The sequence below is a fragment of the Hyperolius riggenbachi genome, chromosome 6 (assembly GCF_040937935.1).
Source record: "Hyperolius riggenbachi isolate aHypRig1 chromosome 6, aHypRig1.pri, whole genome shotgun sequence".
NCBI classification, from domain to species: domain Eukaryota; kingdom Metazoa; phylum Chordata; class Amphibia; order Anura; family Hyperoliidae; genus Hyperolius; species Hyperolius riggenbachi.
Genome location: NC_090651.1, coordinates 86,593,390 through 86,616,677, shown reverse-complemented (window position 1 = coordinate 86,616,677; position 23,288 = coordinate 86,593,390). Strand labels below are relative to the sequence as shown.

Here is a 23,288-nt window from a genome sequence, read left to right as displayed (position 1 = left end):
GTTCAGGCTCAGCCAGGTCATGTGATTCCAGATGTATGAGCTATGAATGTACAGACACAGCCAGGTCATGTGACTCCAGATGTATGAGCTATGAATGTAATGTACAGGCTCAGCCAGGTCACATGACTCCAGATGTGTGAGCTATGACTGTTCAGGCTCAGCCAGGTCACGTGACTCCAGATGTGTGAGCTATGACTGTACAAGCTCAGCCTGGTCACGTGACTCCAGGTGTATGAGCTATGAATGTTCAGACATCGCCAGGTCACGTGACTCCAGATGTATGAGCTATGAATATTCAGGCTCAGCCAGGTCACGTGACTCCAGATGTATGAGCTATGACTGTACAAGCTCAGCCAGGTCACGTGACTCCAGATGTGTGAGCTATGACTGTTCAGGCTCAGCCAGGTCACGTGACTCCAGATGTGTGAGCTATGACTGTACAGGCTCAGCCAGGTCACGTGACTCCAGATGTGTGAGCTATGACTGTACAGGCTCAGCCAGGTCACGTGACTCCAGATGTATGAGCTATGAATGTACAGTCTCAGCCAGGTCACGTGACTCCAGATGTATGAGCTATGACTGTACAGGCACAGCCAGATCCTAACACTGCGATGTTAATGTGCCGTGTCCGTGTTTCATCTAATCTGAGATGTACTGAGCAATTTTCAGTTATTGATGAGGAGTTGAAAGCGAATAGGATCAAAATGTGCTTTATACTAGTAGTAATCACAATAGTGGCAGTGGAAATGCTAGATGGTAGGACATACACCCCCAAATCTAAATCGCTATAATAATTCAAGAAAACATATATCGTATGCAAAAATCCTATCAAAATATATTAGAAAATCAATTATCGTAAAAATGATAAAAAGTACATGGGATGGCCACCCCGTCACAACTCATCCACTCTGATCACCACATATGCCCACATGCATTCGCCGGCATCTAATGTTGTGTATGTTAATAAGGCCACGGTCCCCATATCATGGCTAAAGTGCCCAAAAGGGAACCCACAGAGTTTACTGCCTAGATGGCAAAGAAGATGCAAGTAAAAAAACCTCAGTTCAATGGAAAGCAGATGCAGCATGTAAGCAAGTAGCAGTATCAAGGCCAGATCAAGCGAACAGTACATCAGCCTTCCTGGTGTAAGCAATGTTAGTATGGCAGTTCAATGCAGTGGTAAGCATATGCAGCTCCTGTCAGCGGCATCAAGCACATGAAGCATATATCCAATATTCCTGCTAGCGGTCAGCGACATCAAAAAGCAAAACTTTGCATTTATTGTGCAGGCTCGGATCACAGCACATGTGACCAAACAGTTCATCTCACCATATCCAGAAGTGATGCGGTCGCCTTATCTCACCATATGCAGTAGGTTGTGCACGCATCATACAACAGGCATGATGGCAGAGAGCGGGGTGTCCCACATGATTCCAAGCCAGGATGTGAGTTGCAAGTGATGCACCGGTTGTCTCCACCCCCAACCTTTAGATTGTAAGCCTCTGGCAGGGCCCTCCTCCCTAGTGTTTCCAGCTTGATTATGCAATCTTACTGTCAATCACCCCTCTTGTGGACTAGAACAGTCTTTATTTTGACATGACACTGTACTGTTATCAAATCATTTGCATAATCTTGTTTTGTTGTGAGTTTCCTGTATGTCCTACCTTGTATGTTAACCCATTTATCTATTGTGCAGCGCTGCGTAATATGTTGGCGCTTTATAAATACAATAAAAAAATAAGTCCGGCTGATGGCTGTCGCGGTCTCGGTGACCGGACGGCATGTGCTGCAGTGGATGGCCCTGTGACAGGCCTATCCGTGGAGTCAGAGCGGAGGTCGGGATGACATGGTGTCCCATTCAGGAGACGTACGTTTCACCGGCTTCCAGCTTTCTCAAGGGGGCGTGGTTGCCGTGTCACTGAGGCCTTTTGCTAAGGAACCAGCCAATCAACACACATACAGCACCCACTCACAGCAAAAACTACACGTACATGAGCGTGGAGGGAGAAAGAAGCCAAGTGATAAAGGGCAAATGCAGTATATTTATGAAAGCAGGGGCACTCGAAAATGCTAAACTGGGGCTTGCCATTCAAGCCCCATATTGGTGACAACCTTAAAGTGCACCAATGTTCATAACGGGATGATTAATAAAATAGTAACCCCTGTGTAGAATGCATCTGCATTGTCCGTAAAGGTGGCCACACACGATACAATAAAATGATCCAATTTTACAGTAATTCGATAAAAACGATCGGATCTCCCGAAAAAATCGAAAGCTTTTTTTTCATTCGACTGAAAAATCTGATCGGATTTCCCGTTTTCTTCGATTTTAATCGATCCGGAATGCCAGATATTTTTCTTCAATCTTTCTAAAGATTGTATGGTGTGTGTTGGATTGTCAGCTTATTAATATACACACCGTAGCGATTTTGTCAGAATTTCCAATCATTTTTATCATAATTGGGGGAAAAATTGAACATACGTGTGTGGTACATTGGTCATATTTTTGAAATGTTGCAATTAGTCAGAAAAATTTATTGCAATTCTTACATTGAACAGATATTTAAAAAATTGTATGGTGTGTGGCCACCTTAAGGCTGACCAAACTGTGTGAACCCAGTCCGCATGCTCATGTACCAAATTAATCGAAAAATCTGCCATACTACAGGCGGCCCTTTATAGAACGCGTAAAGCAAAAAAGAATACCTCCCGCTAAACTATTATATATGCATGTCTCCAAGGTAACCAAGACCAGGAGAAATAACAAAAATATAAATACACCACTAACCCCATATCCTCACAAGGAGGAAGTCAGAAAGGGGCAACAGGTATAAGAATAGCGAGGCCATCCTGAGGCACAGGCGGAGGAGAACCCACACAGACAGAAAGGGGGCATCCGGACGCACAGCAACACAATCTAAGTAGGTAGGAAATGAGCGTAGCTCATTTGTTCATTAAGGTCAGGTACAGTACAAGCTTCCAAATTATAAATCCACTGGAATTCACATTGTAGGAGGTGCCTGTCAAATCCCCCCAACCCCCCCCCCCCTTAATTGTGGGGTGTATACGGTCAAGAACATAAACCTAACACCTCTTGTACTACCATCATGTTTGAGGGCACCTTGTCGTGCCACAGGAGAACAAACATCTCCATTCCCAATGCTCTTTACTTGTTCAGACATGTGCTCCCGAAGGAGGCGCTTAGTTTTCCCAACATAAAAAGCCCCACAATGGCACAATTAGATATAAACCACTAATATAGTTTTACAATTGGCAAAATGGGACAATGCAATTCTCCTTCCATCTGGCAAGACAAAAACCCTACCAACCTGAATATATCGACAGTAATCACATCCTCCACAGGCGTAGGTACCTATGGTTAAACAATGTTTTTTGGAGAACAAAGCCAGTAAAGTGACTACGTACTAGGGCGTCCCGCAGTGATCTGGCCCTCCGAAAAGTTAAACTAGGCCAACCACAGGATCATTCTTTAAAGATACCAGTGTTGATTTTAAAATTCCTTTGAGTGCAGGACTGCACACAATAACTGGTAAAAAAAAATGCAGAGGTGCAGTTGCATCCCCATCTTTTCTTTTGTGTTGGAGGAGATCCCCCCCCCCCCCCCCCCCCTTATTACTTTTCCATGCTCGATTAAATGCCCTGCGCAAACAATTATCACTATATATCCTCTGGTTCTAAATTTGTCGCAAATCTCTTGCTTCCTCCAGGAACGACGAGCTCATAGGTATTGTCCGATCGGTATGCCTCTAATGGTGTGTGATGGGTGGAAACTATCCCGCATAGCAGTGCATTGCTTTACGATGTAGGGTCATACAAAGACGGCCGTTACATGTGATTGAAATACAAATACTCAAGAACTAAATGGATTTTGGTTGCACCTCCAAGGTGAACCTCAAGTTTTTATCATTTTAATTAAGTTGCGAAACAAAATCAACTGACTGCGCAGATGTCCCCGTCCGTAAACGGCACAGCCAGGTCATGTGACTCTAGATATATGAGCTATGAATATTCAGACTCAGCCAGGTTACGTGACTCCAGATGCATGAGCTATGACTGTACAGGCACAGCCAGATCCTGACACTACGTTGTTAATGTGCCATGTCCGTGTTTCATCTAATCTGAGATAAAAAGGTCAATATACTGAGACATTTTCAGTTATTGATGAGTTGAAAGCGAATAGGATCAAAATGTACTTTATACTTGTATGCAAATTGGTGAACTTGGCCAAACAAATGGGGAAGAGGTGATTGCGACGAAATAGTGATATCTATGACAGAGAATTTGCAATAACCTCCTTTTATACATGGGCACCCTTCTGCGTAAGCAGTCTGGTGGTATATTAAGAACAGAGACTTAAAGTGGATCCGAGATGAAAAACTATAACAAGTAACTTGTCTATATATCTTATCTAAAGTTTAGATAGTTTACACAACAAATCTAGATGTAAACAGCTCAAATAGACTATGATTATTTCTTCCTGTGATACAATGACAGCAGCCATGTTGTTTGTAAACATTACACAGAGGCAAGCTTATCTGTATCTTGAGCAAAAAATCCTAATTCCCCCCTCCTCCCCTCTGCCTCTGAAATCTCTGGCTAGTAATACCTCCCCCTCCTCCTGCCCAGACTGAGCTCCCATGAGCCCTTGCTACTGTCTGAAAGTGCCTTGGCTCTCTGAAATCCTGTGGGTGTGGCTTGATAGTTTATAGGGAATTACAGTATTAAAACAAAAACAAAAAAGTATTTGGCTTGAGGAATGCCCTATAAACAATAGGAAGGGAACCCAATTATGCAATGTGTAAAAGTTCATCTCGGATCCACTTTAAGTTGGTCTTGAATGGGTTATCTAGTGCCCTGCAGTCTCTACCAACTCTCACCCCCAGTGCCATACAGTTTAAAACGGACCTGAACTCAGAACTTCATCTCTGCTCTACGTCCTCCTTTCATGGAAGCAGACATAAGGTTAACATCCTGTGTTTACAAATCAGCTGCTCTGCCTATGCTGACACAGCTGAGAGATCAAAGTACAGTTGTGATTAGTCACAGATGAGGGGGAATTGGACAGGCTTAACTCTCTAAATACATACAGGGTATATTTCTCTTTTCTTTTGTCCTATGCAAGAGTTCAGGTCCACATTACAACAGCCATTGTATGTGTACGCTGAGATATTAAATTCCCACCATAAACCTGTTTTTTCCCCCTCTCCCAGACAAAGAAGCAGCCGTGGTACAACAGCACGTTGGCGTCGCGGCGGAAACGTCTTACTGCACATTTCGAAGACTTGGAACAGTGCTACTTCTCTACCAGGATGGCCCGGATGTCAGGTAGGAACACAGCCAGGCCTATGCGCACTCTCTGCCATCGCACTTTGAGTTGCTGATCACTGAAATGTTATCTGATGCCTCCTGCCAAGCAGTTTATGCAGCTAGAGAAGCCTTTGCCCTGTGCTCCTATCGATCTCTTCTAATCAAGATGCTTAAATCAGGATTATCACTCTAAATTAATTTTGGCAAGAGATACAAGTTGCGTTAAGTGAATTTCCAATGTATGTGCTGTTCTTTCATTCATTATCTCTGTTTCAAGCACTTCTTTCTTTCATCAGGATGTTTCTTTTCTGTTGATTCTGAGAGGTGCTCGTTAATGTCAGGCTATATGTACCTTCTGTAATGGTGTCAACTCAGCGTTCATCTTTACTGTTATCATAATCTTTATTACAGCAGGAAAGCTTCTGTTTTATGGGCTGCTGTCATTTAGGCTTCTTCTGTATAGCAGAAACATGGAAATGGGGCCGACACTTTTGCTGCTTTTTACAGCATTCCAGCACATCTGTCCCAGGAAGTCTTTTTCTATCCTCCTTGGATGTCAACATTCTGGAGAGATCTCCTTCCAGTACTAAAGATGTCGCCGCCTATGATAAATTTCAAAAAGAAAATTGGTGAGAGGTAGAAGAAGATTTAACAATGGGCAAACACTAACTGAATATTTATTTTAGGAAAAAGCAATTTTATGCATTACATTATTTTCACTACAGCTCCTCTTTAACCTCCCTGGCGTTCAGTTTCTGCTGATTTCTGTGCAAAAAGTGATCCAATTAATTTTCATAACCTTTTATTCCTGTGACTTAACAAAATGTGTCAAGCAAGGGTCTATTAAGCATTTTGAGTCCAATAAACGCTTGAAGTACAAAATCTGAACTAAATTTCAAAATTACTCCCCAAAATTTCTGATCGTTTATACTTGCAAGCTGCAGCTGCTCAACCTGCACTAATACAATAGAGATGATAGGCAGATTCGACCAAGAGACAGATCTGTATCTAATCAAATCTGATCACAGAGATATCGGTCGGCTGCCCATACTCCACAGGCTGATTCCCTAAAAAATTTCAACATGAAATCGCTTGGGAATCGGCTGCGCCCGTTGCCCGGTCTCTGCCCCCCAATGTAAAAATGTACTCCCGTGTGTGCATTTATACATTACCTGTCCTGTGCCGCCCTCCGCGTTGTGCCCATCTGTCTTCGCAATCCCCCACAGATTATTGTAGGTAGGTAGCCAGGTCTAGGTGCCCCCAGTATACGCTAGGTAAGTGCAGGTGTCCCCAGGGATAGGCTAGGTAGGTGCAGATGTCCCCCGGCATAGGCAAGGTAGGTGCAGGTGTCCCCCGGGATAGGCTAGTTAGGTGCAGGTGCCCCCCAGGATCGGCTGGTTAGGTGCCCCCCAGCATCGGCTGGTTAGGTGCCCCCCAGATTGGCTGCTTAGGTGCCCCCCAGATTGGCTGGTTAGGTGCCCCCCAGATTGGCTGGTTAGGTGCCCCCCAGATTGGCTGGTTAGGTGCCCCCCAGATTAGCTGGTTAGGTGCCCCCCCAGTATAGGCTAGCTCGGTGTCCCCCAGTATAGGATAGCTCTGTGTCCCCCAGTATAGGCTAGCTAGGTGTCCCCCAGTATAGGCTAGCTAGGTGTCCCCCAGTATAGGTTAGCTAGGTGTCCCCCAGTATAGGCTAGATAGGTGTCCCCCAGCATAGGCTAGCTAGGTACAGGAGCCCCACAGTATAAGTTAGCTATGTGCTGGAGCTCCTGTACACTATCTGCCGCATTACTCATGTAAGGCATAGTGCCCCACCCCCCGATGCAGCCGCTGCCTTGCTAGATACATACCGAGCCTCATTCCAGCGAACGCCCCAGCCTGTCTTCACAGCTCCGCATATCTTCCGGTATGCGGAGGATGGTTACTGAAGTCATGTGATGTCGGGCTGGGGCCCTTACTGGAACGAGGCTCGGTATGTATCTAGTAAGGCAGTGGCTGCATCGGGGGCATTGGGGGGAGGGGCACTATGCCTTACATGAGTAATGCTGCAGATAGTGTACAGGAGCCCCTGCACTTAGTTAACTTATACAGTGGGGCTCCTGTAGCTAGGGAAACGCTGTCTGGCATACCGTTTTCAACAAAAAGTCCTTGCCCGACAGTGTTCTGACACTGTGTCGGGCAAGGACTTTTTGCTGAGAACGGTATGCAAGGCAGCGTTTCCCTAACTACAGGAGCCCCACTGTATAAGGCATACCGTTCAGGAGGTTAAATTAAGACTCATCTACTTCTTAGTTCATAGCTCTACTTCCGACCGGGGCCAGTTTAAGTGCCACAGGGGCCCCAGGTCAAAGGTAACCGGGGGGCCCCTAATCTTCCTAAGAAAAATCGACACCGGTGACCCCCCAAGCCAGCTGACGACCCCGGGTGGTCTCCCCCTGGCTTCTCCCCAGGACCCTGCAGCATGTGTTGCTGCATTGTAATAACTCACCTGTTCCGGCACACCGCTCCATCCGTTTTCAGTCTTCAGCCCCACTGCCTGCCCCTTCTCTGTGCGGCGCATGTTATCCGTAAATAACCTGCAACGGGTCATGTAGAAGAGGCAGGCAGCATGGATGGAGCTGTGTGCTGGAACAGGTGTTATTACAATGCAGCTACACATGGTGCAGGGAACTCGGGAGCAGTCGGGAGGGTGCAGCGACGTCTTGGGGCCCGGCAGTAGTTGGGGGCCCCGAGATAATTGCTCCCTTCCGACTTAATGGCAGCACTGGCCCAGCTTCCGACTAGCGTCTACCTTCTGCATACACTGTAGCTGATTAATTTCCTTCTTAACTGCTGACTAACCCCTACCTTCTGCATAACAATGCTTCAGAGTAACCCCTACCTTCTACGTAACCCGGAGGGCTATAGTGATTTCAGCAGCGCTTTGAAATCTTCGGCGTATCCAAAGGTTAGGCTAATGAAAGTCAATGGAGGCAAAGCCACAGAAGCTATTGCCATTTTGTGAAATCACTACCATGGTTCCGGCAGCTTTTTTGGAGAGATTGTGCACTAATACAAAGTATTGGACCACCGAAAAATCGCTTTTCAGCTGCTGTACTAAAGCAATTTTGCAGAAATTTCACTACCCCAAAAAAGGGAAATTGCTCATTACAGTTGCTAATCATAATACTCTGCAAAGCAAGCACTGAAATAGAATCTCTTCTAAAATCGCTGTATAGAACACTAGCAAAAACAGATGAGGATTCCCGGCCGCACACCCTTCTTTCACAATGAAGTGCAAACAACGATCAGTCCACCAGAGCACCAGGTAGGACACTAGCACATTGAACCACATAGATCAGCACACTCCATTAAATGCAAATCTCCTTGTTTTTTTTTATTGCAGTAGATATCCAAGCAGTGTAAAACGTACCAGTCACTGGCAATAGATAGGTGTTAAAAACTCCCAGAAACCATCAACAAGCCTGCTGGTAGCATTGTCCATTAAGCTGTAGGAATATCAAAGTCCTTTGATCTTCCTACAGCTTAATGGACAATGCTACCAACAGGCTTGTTGATGGTTTCTGGGAGTTTCTAACGCCTGCCTATCTATTGCCAGTGACTGGTATGTTTTTTAAGGGCCGTACACACGCCGTACTAAAGGCAACGACGGGTCCGTCGTCACCTCCCGCTCGGCGGGCGTTCCAGCGACAATCTGGCGTGTGTACAGTCTGTCTGCAGACTGATAAGGCTGTTTCTTATCAGTCTGCCGACAGACTGTACACACGCCGGACTGTCTGCTGAAAACCCGCCCAGCGGGAGGTGACGACGGACCCGGCGTTGCCTGCAGTCAGGCGTGTGTACGGGCCTTTAGGCTCCCTGCACCCTGCAAATCTGTTTTGCGATTCCGATTTTCTCTGAATGCAATCAACAGAAAAACGGAGGAAAAAAACGCAGCATGCAGTAACGATTAAAAATCAGAATCGGATGTAAAAAACTATTAAAAATCGGAATCGCTTGCACTGTGCAGGGAGCCTTAACACTGCTTAGATATCTATTGCAATAAAAAAAGCTGTGCTGATCTACCTGGTTCAGAACACTAGCAAAAATGCGAAGCGTTATGTACAGCGATTGTGATTAGCGATCTGTAGTGGACGCCCAGTCTGATTCTGATCACCTTCAACTTCCTCCATAACTGTTGTTCCTTTCTCCAAGGATTGTTGCGTTCAGGTATACAGCTTTGAGTCATTTTTTGCATATTAGTAGATTCTGTATTGCGTTACCCACCAGCGTGTTTCCTACTACCATCTGTTGTATTCACAGCTACTATAACCGTCACTGAGTAGTCTAATGCTGGGCATACACGGTACGTTTTGTATTGCTGAATCGAGCCGCTGGCGCATCCCCGCGGACACCTGGATCGATTCCTGCTAGTCCCATGGGCACTTCTTATCTTCTGTTCCTTTTACTTCTGCTGTTCTGCCCGCGGTATCGAGCGCGGAATCGATCCGACGGGTGATCGGTCACGTCGGATTTTATCAATAGAGCTATCAGTGGCTCGATTGAGCGGTACAAAAACGTACCGTGTGTGCCCAGTATAATGCTGCGTTTACACCATACAATTTTCTGTTAGATTTACCTGCCAGATAAAGTTCAACTTGTTGGAAATGTATCTATCTTCCCATCTATCTGCCTAGCAATTAGGCATTGTTCTGCTCAGCAGGAGATAAACAGAAGACCGTGCACCAGAGATAATGACCATTCTCTACAGAAAATAATCGAATTATGCATTCTAACAGAAAATCTAACAGGGGAATCTAATGCTGGGAATACACGGCTCGTTTTTCTCTTATCAATCGAGCCACTGATGGCTCGATTGATAATTTCCGACATGTCCGATCACCGCGCGGATCGATTCCCCGCGGGCGAACAGTAGCAGGGAATCGAGCGGTTGATAAGGAAGCGCCCGCGATCCGGGCGGCCGTGGGGATGCGGCGGGAGTCGATCCGCCGGATCTAACTATGTATGCCCAGCATAACAGAAAATTGTATGATGTAAACCCAGCATCAAAATAACGCTAGAAACAATGATGTGTGTGTAAAAGGCAGACCCCAGATCACTAAAATAGCTTTTTAAGATCTATAAATGAGCCGGCTTTCATCTCTGCTTGTCCCCAGTGTGTGGAATCTGGCTAAATGTATTTCTCAGAATGCATATCTAGTGCTTTCCTGACAGTTATCTTTCCACACACCGTGTCCTTTCTGGGTGATCTGTTTCATGTTATTTCCCCGGGGCCCTCTTTAATGATGCTGCAGGAACTTATATCATCCTATGTTTGGTGTAACATGGCAGCTGCAGCCAGCACTCCTGTACACAGAGTGATTTCAGTAATGCGATCAGGATGTCGATGTATCCGAACAAGAGAGACTGCGCTCCATGCTTTCTACACCAAGCAGGTGTCCCTGTTACTGGCATCATCTGTATTCTTCCTCTGCGGTGCTCGAGCTTGGACCACTTTATCATCTCTCTTCCAGGCCACCTTTCTGTTTTCAATTTCTTTCCTTGGACAGGCGGGTGAGAAATGGTTTCTCCTAGAGCTTCCACCGGCCCCACATCTGTGCCGATGTAGCCTGTTAGGAACACAGCTGCCTTTCAACTACAAGCGCATTAGCTGTATCAGTCTGTGTGATTTATGTGTGCCATCATAGTTAAAGATCTCAAAGCAAACAGGTGCTGATACATACCAGGAAAATCTTTCCCCTTTTTGTTCACATGTGGTGGAACATTATGCGTGTAACTGCAATGTGTGTTCACAGTAAACATGTCCGGGTTTGTTTAAGAGAAAACTGAGCTGACTGAACTGAACTAGGAATTTATTTTTTACTGTATTTATAAAGCACCAACATATTACATAGTGCTGGACATTAGTTATGGTTACAGACAATGTTTAGGGGCGACCTAAAGCAATAAGACAATACAGAAATACATACAAATCGGACTTCGCAGCACAGTATGAGTACAAGGTAATGCTTAGTCAGTCACTAGATGTGAGCATGGAGATAAGGCAAGTCCAGTTCAATCAGATCCATAGGATAGGTGTACGGTAATGGAGGTGCGTGAACAGGTAAGAGACAGGAGGAGGAGGACCCTGCCCGAAGGCTTACAATCTAGAGGTATAGGTAGGGACACTAAAGGTAGGGGACCAGGGATAGGGAGAGTTCAGCTGCGGATTTAGAGCACCAGTGAGGGGGGGTAGGCCAGAGTGAAAAGGTGCGTTTTGAGGGCCTTGTTGAAGAAGGGGGCAACCTTAATGGGGGGAGGTAGGGAGTTCCCTAGTGTTTGAGCATCTCTTGAGAAGTCCTGGAGCCATCGATGGGACTGGGTGATGCAGGGATGGGTGGTCAGGCAAAGTTCATTGGAGGAGAGGAGTGAGCGGCTAGGTTTGTACCTCTGAGTATCATCAGAAATGTAGGTTGGGCAGGTTTTGCGGACAGATTTGTAGGGCAGACACAGTATCTTGGATCTTATTCTGGACTCGATAGGAAGCCAGTGGAGGGATTAATAGACGGGAGCCAACGTGGTGGAGCGATGGGGAGGAGTGGATAATTCTGGCTGAGATCTAATCCTGATCATACCAGTGCCACTGCATGTTTTGTACTACCCCGATGCAGTGGAGAGTTTTAGGGCGGTCCTCTGTTACCGCTAACAACCGCTAAGCAGACACAGATTAGCAAGGTATTGACAGGGCTTCCATTTATTAAAAGTGAATCTGAGGCCAAAATTTATTGAAAAAACAGATGCTTACCTAAGGAGAGGTAAGCCTCTGGATCCTAATGAGGCTTCCCTCGTCCTAGGGTTCCCCAATGCCGGTTTCGGACCCACCAGATGATCTGGGCCATCCTCCTCTTGTAGTAGCTTGAAGAAGTGCACAGTCCCTGATCAGATTACAGACAAGCCCTTGTTGGTAATCTTTGGAGGGTCTGTGCTCGGTGATGGGGACCAGAGGACAGCGAGGGAATCCTCATTAGGATCCAGAGGCTTCCATCTCTTTAGGCAAGTATGTGATTTTGAAGGTGAGCAGTAGACATTGAGGTTGGCCCGCATTCCCAATTAATCCCCTGGACAGATTTCATCCTGAAGTTGATCAAAAGATCGATCGACCATGTTGTGGCACCAAGTCTACACCACTTCAATACAATTATCAAACTGGGAAGTAAATCAGCCCACAAAATCGAGTATGGGCACCTTAAAGATTTGTAGAATTCTGCAGTTACTTCTGTAGTAAATTTTCAGCAACTTAAAGTTATGAATATTTAAGTTTGTTGCAGTTAGTTATGTTTCTTGAAATCTGATTGTTACTTTAGCTGTTGTACTTAAAGGGGAACTTCAACCTAAACAAACATACTGTCATTAAGTTACATTAGTTATGTTAATTAGAATAGATAGGTAATATAATCTCTTACCCCCACTGTTTTAAAAGAACAGGCAAATGTTTGTGATTCATGGGGGCTGCCATCCTTGTCATGGGGGCAGCCATCTTTTTGTTTGAAAGGAGGTGACAGGGAGCAGGAGACACAGTTCCAACTGTCCTGTGTCCTGATTACCCCTCCCAGCTACACATGCTACTCTTTATATGTCAAATTCAAAATGTAAAAAAAAATAAAAAATTGCACCAAACCAGCAGAACGAGAACAACATCAGAAATCCCATCATGCTTTGCACAGCATTAGGGGAAAAATGCCCGGGCAGTTTTTTTCTGTGCAGCTAAAAATGAGGCTTGTATAAGAGAAAAAAAAAAAAAAGTTCTGATGCTGTGAAACAGTTAAAGAAACACCAGGCCTTTCCAGTGCTGCTGAGTCAATTTTTAGTCTGGAGGTTCACTTTAAGGTACCCATGCTGTTTTTTTTTTTTTTTTTTTTTTTTTTTTTTTCTTCTTCTTCTTCTTCTTTTTTTTTTTTTTTACTTTTTCTAATCCATCGGAAGTTCAAGTAAATTTTAAACACTTGTGATTGATGAATCAGGTCTTTCAACTGAAATCTACCAAAAGATTGATCTGCAATGTTGGTCCTTTTTTTTGTCTATTGTAAAATAATTGAGAAGGTGGCAGATCATATATCCCTAACATAGTTACATAGTTATTTGGGTTGAAAAAAGACATACGTTCATAGAGTTTACCCAGAGAACAAAGTACAACACCAGCCTGCTCCCTCACATATCCCTGTTGATCCAGAGGAAGGCGAAAAAACCCTTACTCCATGGTCCAATTAACCCCAAAAGGGAAAAAATTCCTTCCCGACTCCAGATGACAATCGGATAAAATCCCTGGATCAACATCAATGGGCAATACCTACAGTGATGTGAAAAACTATTTGCCCCCTTCCTGATTTCTTATTCTTTTGCATGTTTGTCACACTTAAATGTTTCTGCTCATCAAAAACTGTTAACTATTAGTCAAAGATAACATAATTGAACACAAAATGCAGTTTTAAATGATGTTTTTTATTATTTAGTGAGGAAAAAAAACTCCAAACCTACATGGCCCTGTGTGAAAAAGAAATTGAATTGCTCCCTGAACCTAATAACTGGTTGGGCCATCCTTAGCAGCAATAACTGCAATCAAGCGTTTGCGATAACTTGCAACAAGTCTTTTACAGCGTTCTGGAGGAATTTTGGCCCACTCATCTTTGCAGAATTGTTGTAATTCAGCTTTATATGAGGGTTTTCTAGCATGAACCGCCTTTTTAAGGTCCTACCACAACATCTCAATAGGATTCAGGTCAGGACTTTGACTAGGCCACTCCAGTGTCTTCATTTTGTTTTTCTTTAGACATTCAGAGGTGGATTTGCTGGTGTGTTTTGGGTCCTTGTCCTGCTGCAGCACCCAAGATTGCTTCAGCTTGAGTTGACGAACAGATGGCCAGACATTCTCCTTCAGGATTTTTTGGTAGACAGTAGAATTCATGGTTCCATCTATCACAGCAAGCCTTCCAGGTCCTGAAGCAGCAAAACAACTCCAGACCATCACACTACCACCACCATATTTTACTGTTGGTATGATGTTCTTTTGCTGAAATGCTGTGTTACTTCTACGCCAGATGTAACGGGACACGCACCTTCCAAAATGTTCAACTTTTGTCTCGTCGGTCCACAAGGTATTTTCCCAAAAGTCTTGCCAATCATTGAGATGTTTTTTAGCAAAATTGAGACGAGCCTTAATGTTCTTTTTGCTTAAAAGTGGTTTGCGCCTTGGATATCTGCCATGCAGACCATTTTTGCCCAGTCTCTTTCTTATGGTGGAGTCGTGAACACTGACCTTAACCACTTCGCAAGTAGATTAGATTATGTTCCTGTCACAATTTATGGTGAAGATATTTGATTCTGAAATAATGCTACAGAGTGTGTTCTTCACTATGAATTGAGAAAAGTATTTTTAATAGTTAAAATCAATCTCATTAGCTCAGGAAACTTATATTCCCATTCACCAATTAGTCCTGCATCAGATAGTGCCAGAAATGTGCACAGGAGCAAGCCAAATCCTGCACAGCACTGCTTCAATACAGGTCAGTAGATCTACTGACCTGTGGCTTAGATGAAGTCCCAGAAGACGTATACAGTGGAGGAAATAATTATTTGACCCCTCACTGATTTTGTAAGATTGTCCAATGACAAAGAAATGAAAAGTCTCAGAACAGTATCATTTCAATGGTAGGTTTATTTTAACAGTGGCAGATAGCACATCAAAAGGAAAATCGAAAAAATAACCTTAAAGAGACTCTGTAACGACAAAAAGATCCCCTGGGGGGTACTCACCTCGGGTGGGGGAAGCCTCAGGATCCTAATGAGGCTTCCCACGCCGTCCTCTGTCCCACGGAGGTCTCGCTGCAGCCCTCCGGACAGCCGGCGACTGTGCCGACTGTTCAATTCAATATTTACCTTTGCAGGCTCCAGCGGGGGCGCTGTGGCTGCTTTCGCTCCGAAGGAGGCGGAAATAACCGATCTCAGTCGGGTCCGCTCTACTGCGCAGGCGCCGGAGACTTGCGCCTGCGCAGTAGAGCGGACCCGACTGAGATCGGGTATTTCCGCCTCCTTCGGAGCGAAAGCAGCCAGAGCGCCTGCGCAGGAGCCTGCAAAGGTAAATATTACGTCACCGCTGTACGGAGGGCTACAGCGAGACCCCCGAGGGACGGCAGACGGCGTGGGAAGCCTCATTAGGATCCTGAGGCTTCCCCCATCCGAGGTGAGTACCCCCCAGGGGACGTTTTAACGTTACAGATTCTCTTTAAATAAAAGATAGCAACTGATTTGCATTTCATTGAGTGAAATAAGTTTTTGAACCCCTACCAACCATTAAGAGTTCTGGCTCCCACAGAGTGGTTAGACACTTCTACTCAATTAGTCACCCTCATTAAGGACACCTGTCTTAACTAGTCACCTGTATAAAAGACACCTGTCCACAGAATCAATCAATCAAGCAGACTTCAAACTCTCCAACATGGGAAAGACCAAAGAGCTGTCCAAGGATGTCAGAGACAACATTGTAGACCTGCACAAGGCTGGAATGGGCTACAAAACCATTAGCAAGAAGCTGGGAGAGAAGGTGACAACTGTTGGTGCGATTGTTCGAAAATGGAAGGAGCACAAAATGACCATCAATCGACCTCGCTCTGGGGCTCCACGCAAGATCTCACCTCGTGGGGTGTCAATGGTTCTGAGAAAGGTAAAAAAGCATCCTAGAACTACACGGGAGGAGTTAGTGAATGACCTCAAATTAGCAGGGACCACAGTCACCAAGAAAACCATTGGAAACACATTACACCGCAATGGATTAAAATCCTGCAGGGCTCGCAAGGTCCCCCTGCTCAAGAAGGCACATGTGCAGGCCCGTCTGAAGTTTGCCAATGAACACCTGAATGATTCTGTGAGTGACTGGGAGAAGGTGCTGTGGTCTGATGAGACCAAAATAGAGCTCTTTGGCATTAACTCAACTCGCTGTGTTTGGAGGAAGAAAAATGCTGCCTATGACCCCCAAAACACCGTCCCCACCGTCAAGCATGGGGGTGGAAACATTTTGCTTTGGGGGTGTTTTTCTGCTAAGGGCACATGACAACTTAATCGCATTAACGGGAAAATGGACTGAGCCATGTATCGTGAAATCCTGAACGACAACCTCCTTGCCTCTGCCAGGAAACTGAAAATGGGTCGTGGATGGGTGTTCCAGCACGACAATGACCCAAAACATACAGCAAAGGCAACAAAGGAGTGCCTCAAGAAGAAGCACATTAAGGTCATGGAGTGGCCTAGTCAGTCTCCGGACCTTAATCCAATAGAAAACCTATGGAGGGAGCTCAAGCTCAGAGTTGCACAGAGACAGCCTCGAAACCTTAGGGATTTAGAGATGATCTGCAAAGAGGAGTGGACCAACATTCCTCCTAAAATGTGTGCAAACTTGGTCATCAACTACAAGAAACGTTTGACCTCTGTGCTTGCAAACAAGGGTTTTTCCACTAAGTATTAAGTCTCTTATTGTTAGAGGGTTCAAAAACTTATTTCACTCAATGAAATGCAAATCAGTTGCTATCTTTTATGTAAGGTTATTTTTTCGATTTTCCTTTTGATGTGCTATCTGCCACTGTTAAAATAAACCTACTATTGAAATGATACTGTTCTGAGACTTTTCATTTCTTTGTCATTGGACAAACTTACAAAATCAGTGAGGGGTCAAATAATTATTTCCTCCACTGTATCTACTTACCTGTGGACGAAGTGGTTAATTGAGGCAAGTGAGGCCTGCAGTTCTTTAGATGTTGTCCTGGGGTCTTTTGTGGCCTCTCAGATGAGTTTTCTCTGCGCTCTTGGGGTAATTTTGGTCGGCCGGCCACACCTGGGAAGGTTCATCACTGTTCTATGTTTTTGCCATTTGTGGATAATGGCTCTCACTGTGGTTCGCTGGAGTCCCAAAGCTTCAGAAATGGCTTTATAACCTTTACCAGACTGATAGATCTCAATTACTTTTGTTCTCATTTGTTCCTGAATTTCTTTGGATCTTGGCATGATGTCTAGCTTTTGAGGTGCTTTTGGTCTACTTCTCTGTGTCAGATAGCTCCTATTTAAGTTATTTCTTGATTGAAACAGGTGTTGCAGTAATCAGGCCTGGGGGTGACTACAGAAATTGAAGGGGGGCAATCACTTTTTTACACAGGGCCATGTAGATTTGGAGTTTTTTTTTCTCACTAAATAATAAAAACCATCATTTAAAACTGCATTTTGTGTTCAATTATGTTATCTTTGACTAATAGTTAACAGTTTTTGATGAGCAGAAACATTTAAGTGTGACAAACATGCAAAAGAATGACATCAGGAAGGGGGCAAATAGTTTTTCACATCACTGTAGTAATTGTAGCCATGGATGTCTTTCAACGCAAGGAAAGCATCTAAGCCCCCTTTAAATGCAGGTATAGAATTTGCCATAACTTCTTCCTGTGGCAATGCATTCCACATCTTAATCACGCTTACTGTAATGAACCCTTTCCTAAATAAATGGCTAAAACGTTTTTCCTCCATGCGCAGATCATGTCCTCTAGTCCTTTGAGAAGGCCTAGGGACGAAAAGCTCCTCCGCCAAGCTTTTATATTGCCCTCTTATGTATTTATACATGTTAATTAGATACCCTCTAAGGCGTCTTCTCTAGACTAAATAAACCCAGTTTATCTAACCTTTCTTGGTGAGACCTTCCATGCCACGTATCCATTTTGTTGCTCGTCTCTGCACCTGCTCTAAAACTGCAATATCTTTCCTGTAATGTGGTGCCCAGAACTGAATTCCATATTCCAGATGTTGCTTTACTAGAGAGTTAAACAGGGGCAATTTTATGCTAGCATCTCGCGTTTTTATTTCCCTTTTAATGCATCCCAAAATTTTGTTAGCTTTAGCTGCAGCGGCTTGGCATTGAGTATGATTATTTAACTTGAGTGCTCCTAAGTCATTCCTCAAGTTTGATGTCCTCAACTGTATCCCATTTATTTTGTATGGTCCTAGACCAGGCTTTCTCAACCAGGGTTCCTTGAGCACTCTGCAGGGGTTCCTTGGCAGAGCACACTAGAATAGGTGGTTCTGTAACAAGAAGCACTAAATTGGGGGCTCAGGAGACAGTATGAGTAGCAGTGTAATAGGGAGTAGTGAAATAAACAGCTACACATACTTTTAAAGACCATGCCACCTGCAAAATAAATGCAGGGGTTCCTCGAGATCTAAAAATTGTTTGCAGAGGTTCCTCGAGAACCAAAAGTTATTTACAGGGTTCCTCCAGGGTAAAAAGCTTGAGAAAGGCTGTCCTAGACCATTGGTACGACCAAAATGCATGACTTTACATTTTTCAACATTGAATTTCATCTGCCATTTACAGTATGTGCCCATATAGCCATCCTATCCAGATCCTTTTGCAATATGTCCCTATCTTCCTGAGAGTTGATGATTCTGCACAATTTTGTATCATCTGCAAAAATAGCAACATTGCTTACTACTGCATCTACTAGGTCATTAATAACTAAATTGAAGAGCACTGGACCCAGTACAGACCCCTGTGGGACCCCACTGCTAACAGTCTCCCATTTTGAATATGATCCATTGACCACAACTCTTTGTTTTCTGTCCATTAGCCAGTTCCCTATCCATGCACACAGACTCTTCCCCAGTCCTTGCATCTTCAACTTTTGCACCAGACTTTTGTGGGGAACAGTGTCGAAGGCCTTTGCAAAGTCCAAGTATATCACATCTCCAGCATTCCCAATATCCACATTAGCGTTCACTACCTCATAAAAGCTGAGCATGTTAGTCAAACAGCACCTGTCTTTAGTAAACTCATGTTGATGCTGAGAAATAAGATTATTTTCTACTATGAAGTCATGTAAAGTCTCTCTTAGTAACCCCTCAAATAGTTTGCATACAACTGATGTTAAAGAGGCTCTGTAACAAAATTTTCAGCCTTATTTCTTCCATCCTATAGGTTCCTATACCTGTTCTAATATGGTCTGTGGTACTGCAGCCTTTCCTAGTTGCACAGTGGCTGTATTATCTCTGTTATATAATCTAATCTTCTTTCCTTTGCCGGCTTTGTCGGCTGAGGCAGTAATGTGTTGCTCTGCTGTGATAGGATAGAAGCTATACACACCCTCTCCACGCCTCTTGCATGCTCTGTATGAGTCACAGACTGAGCTTCTCTCAGCCTATCATATGCTGGTTAGCAGCCATGTCTTTTGTTTGTAAACACTGCCTAAAACTGGTAATTACTAGCCAGGATTGCAGCAGGGATTGGCAGAAACAGCACAAAGTGGTCCAGGAGAACATAATGAATAGAATGGTATGCTTTTTATTGTAAGAATTTTAGAGTACAGATTCTCTTTAAGCTTACATGTCTATAATTTCCTGGATCTGATTTTTTTTTTTTGTGCCCTTCTTAAAGAGTAACTGTCAGGCTGCAGAAGCTAATTTAAACCTCTAGTCTCCTGTGTTAAACAGTTTAGAAGGAAGCCAAAAAGACATTACTGAAGATAAACATCTATCTTACCTTTGATGTATGCTTATCAGCAAAGCTTAGAGCTAAGCTGGACGCAAGCCGCATAACATACTGCAAAGCATTCTGGGGCCCTCCCCTCGGCTGCTAAGGAGAAGACGGGATCAAGTTTCAGCAGCTTCTAAAACTCAGTCCAGCCACAGCACAGATAAATCTCCGGGCAGCGTACACTGCAGGAGTCCGCTATTGTTCCTAGCCACATGGCTCATTAATATTCACTGCAAACTAGTGTTATTCAGTATGAGCTGTTCTGTGATCAGAAGCAGGCAGGACATGACGACACATTTGGCTTCACAAACATGGAACCTGCCATGAGCTGTCAGGAGCATCATTCTCTGCATATACTATATACAAATTCTGTGAAATCCAAACGTGGACAGTGAAATGCATATGTAATGCAAGTACAGCCAATATTTAGCTACTGATATATGTGTTTATTTTCTCTGAGACCCTATACCTAACAGTTCCTCTTTAACCTCCCTGGCATTTTTATTCCAGTGGCCGCGGGAGGGTTTTTTTAAACTTTTTTTTTTTTTTTTTTTTTTTTTTTTTATATCATGTAGCTAGCCTAGCGCTAGCTACATGATTCCCCCCTCCCTGCGGCATCCCTCCCACCCCTCCGATCGCCGCCGGCGATCAAGCCCATCAGGAAATGTTCTGAATAGGATTTCCTTCAGGGCTTCCCCCGTCGCTATGTCGATGAACAGAATGACGTCATCAACGTTGTGACGTCACAGGGAGTCCCGATCCACCCCACAGCGCAGCCTGTCGGCAATTGGCCAGGCTGCGTGCGCGAGGGGGGGGGGGGCTCTTTCGCTGCGGATCGACGGCAAACTGAGGCGATCGGAGAAACGTGCAGAGTGCTAGCTGCGTGTTTCAAAAAAAATAAATTATTCAAAACGGCCCACCAGGGCCTGAGCAGTGCCCTGCGGCGTAATGCCCAGGTGGTTAAATATTGGGAAAACGTGGGCTGTATGCCATCCACTGGGACTCTGCCAGTTGAAAGAGAGTCACAAAAGATAAGATAAAGGGGTTTATCGATAACTAAACTTAATTCCCTTAGGACCCGAGGATGCATGCCATCCGGGCCAGGTACCTTGTCTATTTTTAATTTATTTAGTCTTGCCTTCATTTCTTCCTGCGTTAAGTATTTAATATTACAGTTGGAATATTGAGACTATTCTGCATCTGTAATTTGCAACAGTGATGTTCCCCTTGTGAAGACAGAAGCAAAGAAAGCATTTAATAACTTTGCCTTACCTTGGTCATCCGCCATTGAGTTCCCATCCTCATCCTTTAGGAGTCCAATACAGTCAACCTTTCTTTTTTTTAGAGTTGATGTACTTGTAAAACTTCTTTGGGTTAGATTTGATATCAGCTTCAATCTTTGCCAGCCTAATTTCTTTTTTACAACTTTTATTGCACTCCTTATAATTGCTTAATGCAGCCTCAGTCCTCTCCTGTTTTTGGACCTTATAGACATTCTTTTTCCTCTTCATTTTATCTCTAATTTTTCTATTCATCCATAGAGGCCTTTTTTATTCCTAGACATTTTGTTTCCATATGGGATATACATACTACAATATTGATTGAGAATAAGTTTAAAAGCTTGCCATTTCTCTTCAGTGTCCTCCCCTTGTAGTACATTATCCCAGTTCACCAAACTTAGTGCCTGCCTGAGTTGATTGAACTTTGCTTTTGTAAAATTCATAGTTTAAAGCTGGCCATACACTAGGCTGATTCCCCGCCGATCGACAGCAGATTCGATCACTGGGATCGAATCTGCTGTCACATTGTTCACGCTACACGCTAAATTTCGATCTATTTCGTCCCGAAATAGATCGATCCCGTCGATCGCTCCGTGCGAGAAATTACCGTCGATCGACCGCGGGTAGGGAGCGCGTCGCTAGCGGCGTTCGAGTGCCCGATGACCGACGCAATAGAGTGGCAATACATTACCTGCTCCGCCGGCGCGACTCACCCCGGTCACCGCTGCTCCGTCTCCGCTCTGGTCTGGTCTCCGGGTCCGGCATGCTTCACTTCTTCCTGCCGGGCAGGAAGAAGTGAAGCATGCCGGACCCGGAGACCAGACCAGAGCGGAGAAGACAGCGAAGACCTGGGGAATGGCGTCTCGCCGGCCGGAGCAGGTAATGTATGCGCGGGGGAGGGGGGGAGCAGCGGTAGCACCACCACAGATTGTGATCGGTTTGAGGCTGAAATCGGTTCACAATCTGTTTGCAGTAAAGGCAGCCATACGATCCCTCTCTGATCAGATTCGATCAGAGATGGATCTATCTGTTGGTCGAATCTGATGGCAAATCGACCAGTGTATGGCTACCTTTAGTGGTCCCGCTGCCCCGCGGCCTATAAATCACCAGATCAAACGTTATCATGTTGTGATCACTATTTCCCAAATGTGCTTGAACCTGCACATTTGATACATTATCTGGTCTATTAGAAATGATCGATTCCAGTAACGCATTCCCCCTAGTTGGTTCCATTGCCATTTGAGTCAAGTAATTGTCCTCTAGTGATGCCAGAAATCTGCTGCTTTTACCAGAATGGGTAGCCTCAATACTCCAGTCAATGTCTTGAAAGTTGAAGTCAACCATAACTATGACCTCATTTTTACTTGCAGCTTTTTCAATCTGCTGTAGTAATTGCAGTTCTGCTGCTTCAAGAATATGTGGTGGCCTGTAACATACCCCAATAAGCAATTGGCAACCTTTATTTCCACCATGAATATTTACCCAAATGGACTCCACATCTTCACAATCTTCCTCCATCTCATCGTTCAGGACAGCTGTAAAAGAATTCTTAACCAAGAGACAAAACCTTCCACCTTTTTCCTTGTTCTATCCTTCCTAAACACATTGTATCCCTCTAAATTCGCTATCCAGTCATGGCTTTCATCCATCCATGTCTCGGTTATTCTCACAAAGTCATAGCCTTTGTCAATCAGAATGCACTCTAATTCGTCCATTTTATTTGCAAGGCTCCTAACATTGGTTACCATGCACTTTATGTTTTTACCACCACATTTTCCAATTTTGGTTACATGAAATGGGCTACTTGAAGTTTTAACAACCTCCTTACTCTGGTCGCAATAATGCTCGCATTGATTGTGCAAAACCATCATTGCAATTTCGATTAGACAGTCAATGTGATGTTTAGAGAGTAGGGACACCAAAAGCCAAGTATAGTGTAACATGTACTGGTAGTTGAAATGAAGTATGATAGAGTAATAAGCTATACTCACAAAGCAGGGCTACCTCAAAGGCAACCACTGTATAGGCAGGTGGAGAAATTAGACCTAACCTCAATTAGGATTAAGAAGTCACTCTCCGTAGATGAGGAAAAACAGAGGGTAACACCCCTCCACCAGGGGCGTGGACTTGATATAGCATAGTATGGA

At 44.4% G+C, this 23,288-nt stretch overlaps 1 protein-coding gene across 1 annotated transcript in view; it reads left to right on the top strand.

Annotated features, from left to right (window-relative positions):
* Positions 1 to 23,288, top strand: part of COP1 (COP1 E3 ubiquitin ligase) — a 319,426-nt gene that overhangs the window by 116,917 nt on the left and 179,221 nt on the right. Inside the window, exon 10 of the mRNA XM_068239628.1 lies at positions 5,232 to 5,346. Coding sequence (XP_068095729.1) covers positions 5,232 to 5,346 — 115 coding nt within the window. The remainder of the gene's footprint in view (positions 1 to 5,231; positions 5,347 to 23,288) is intronic.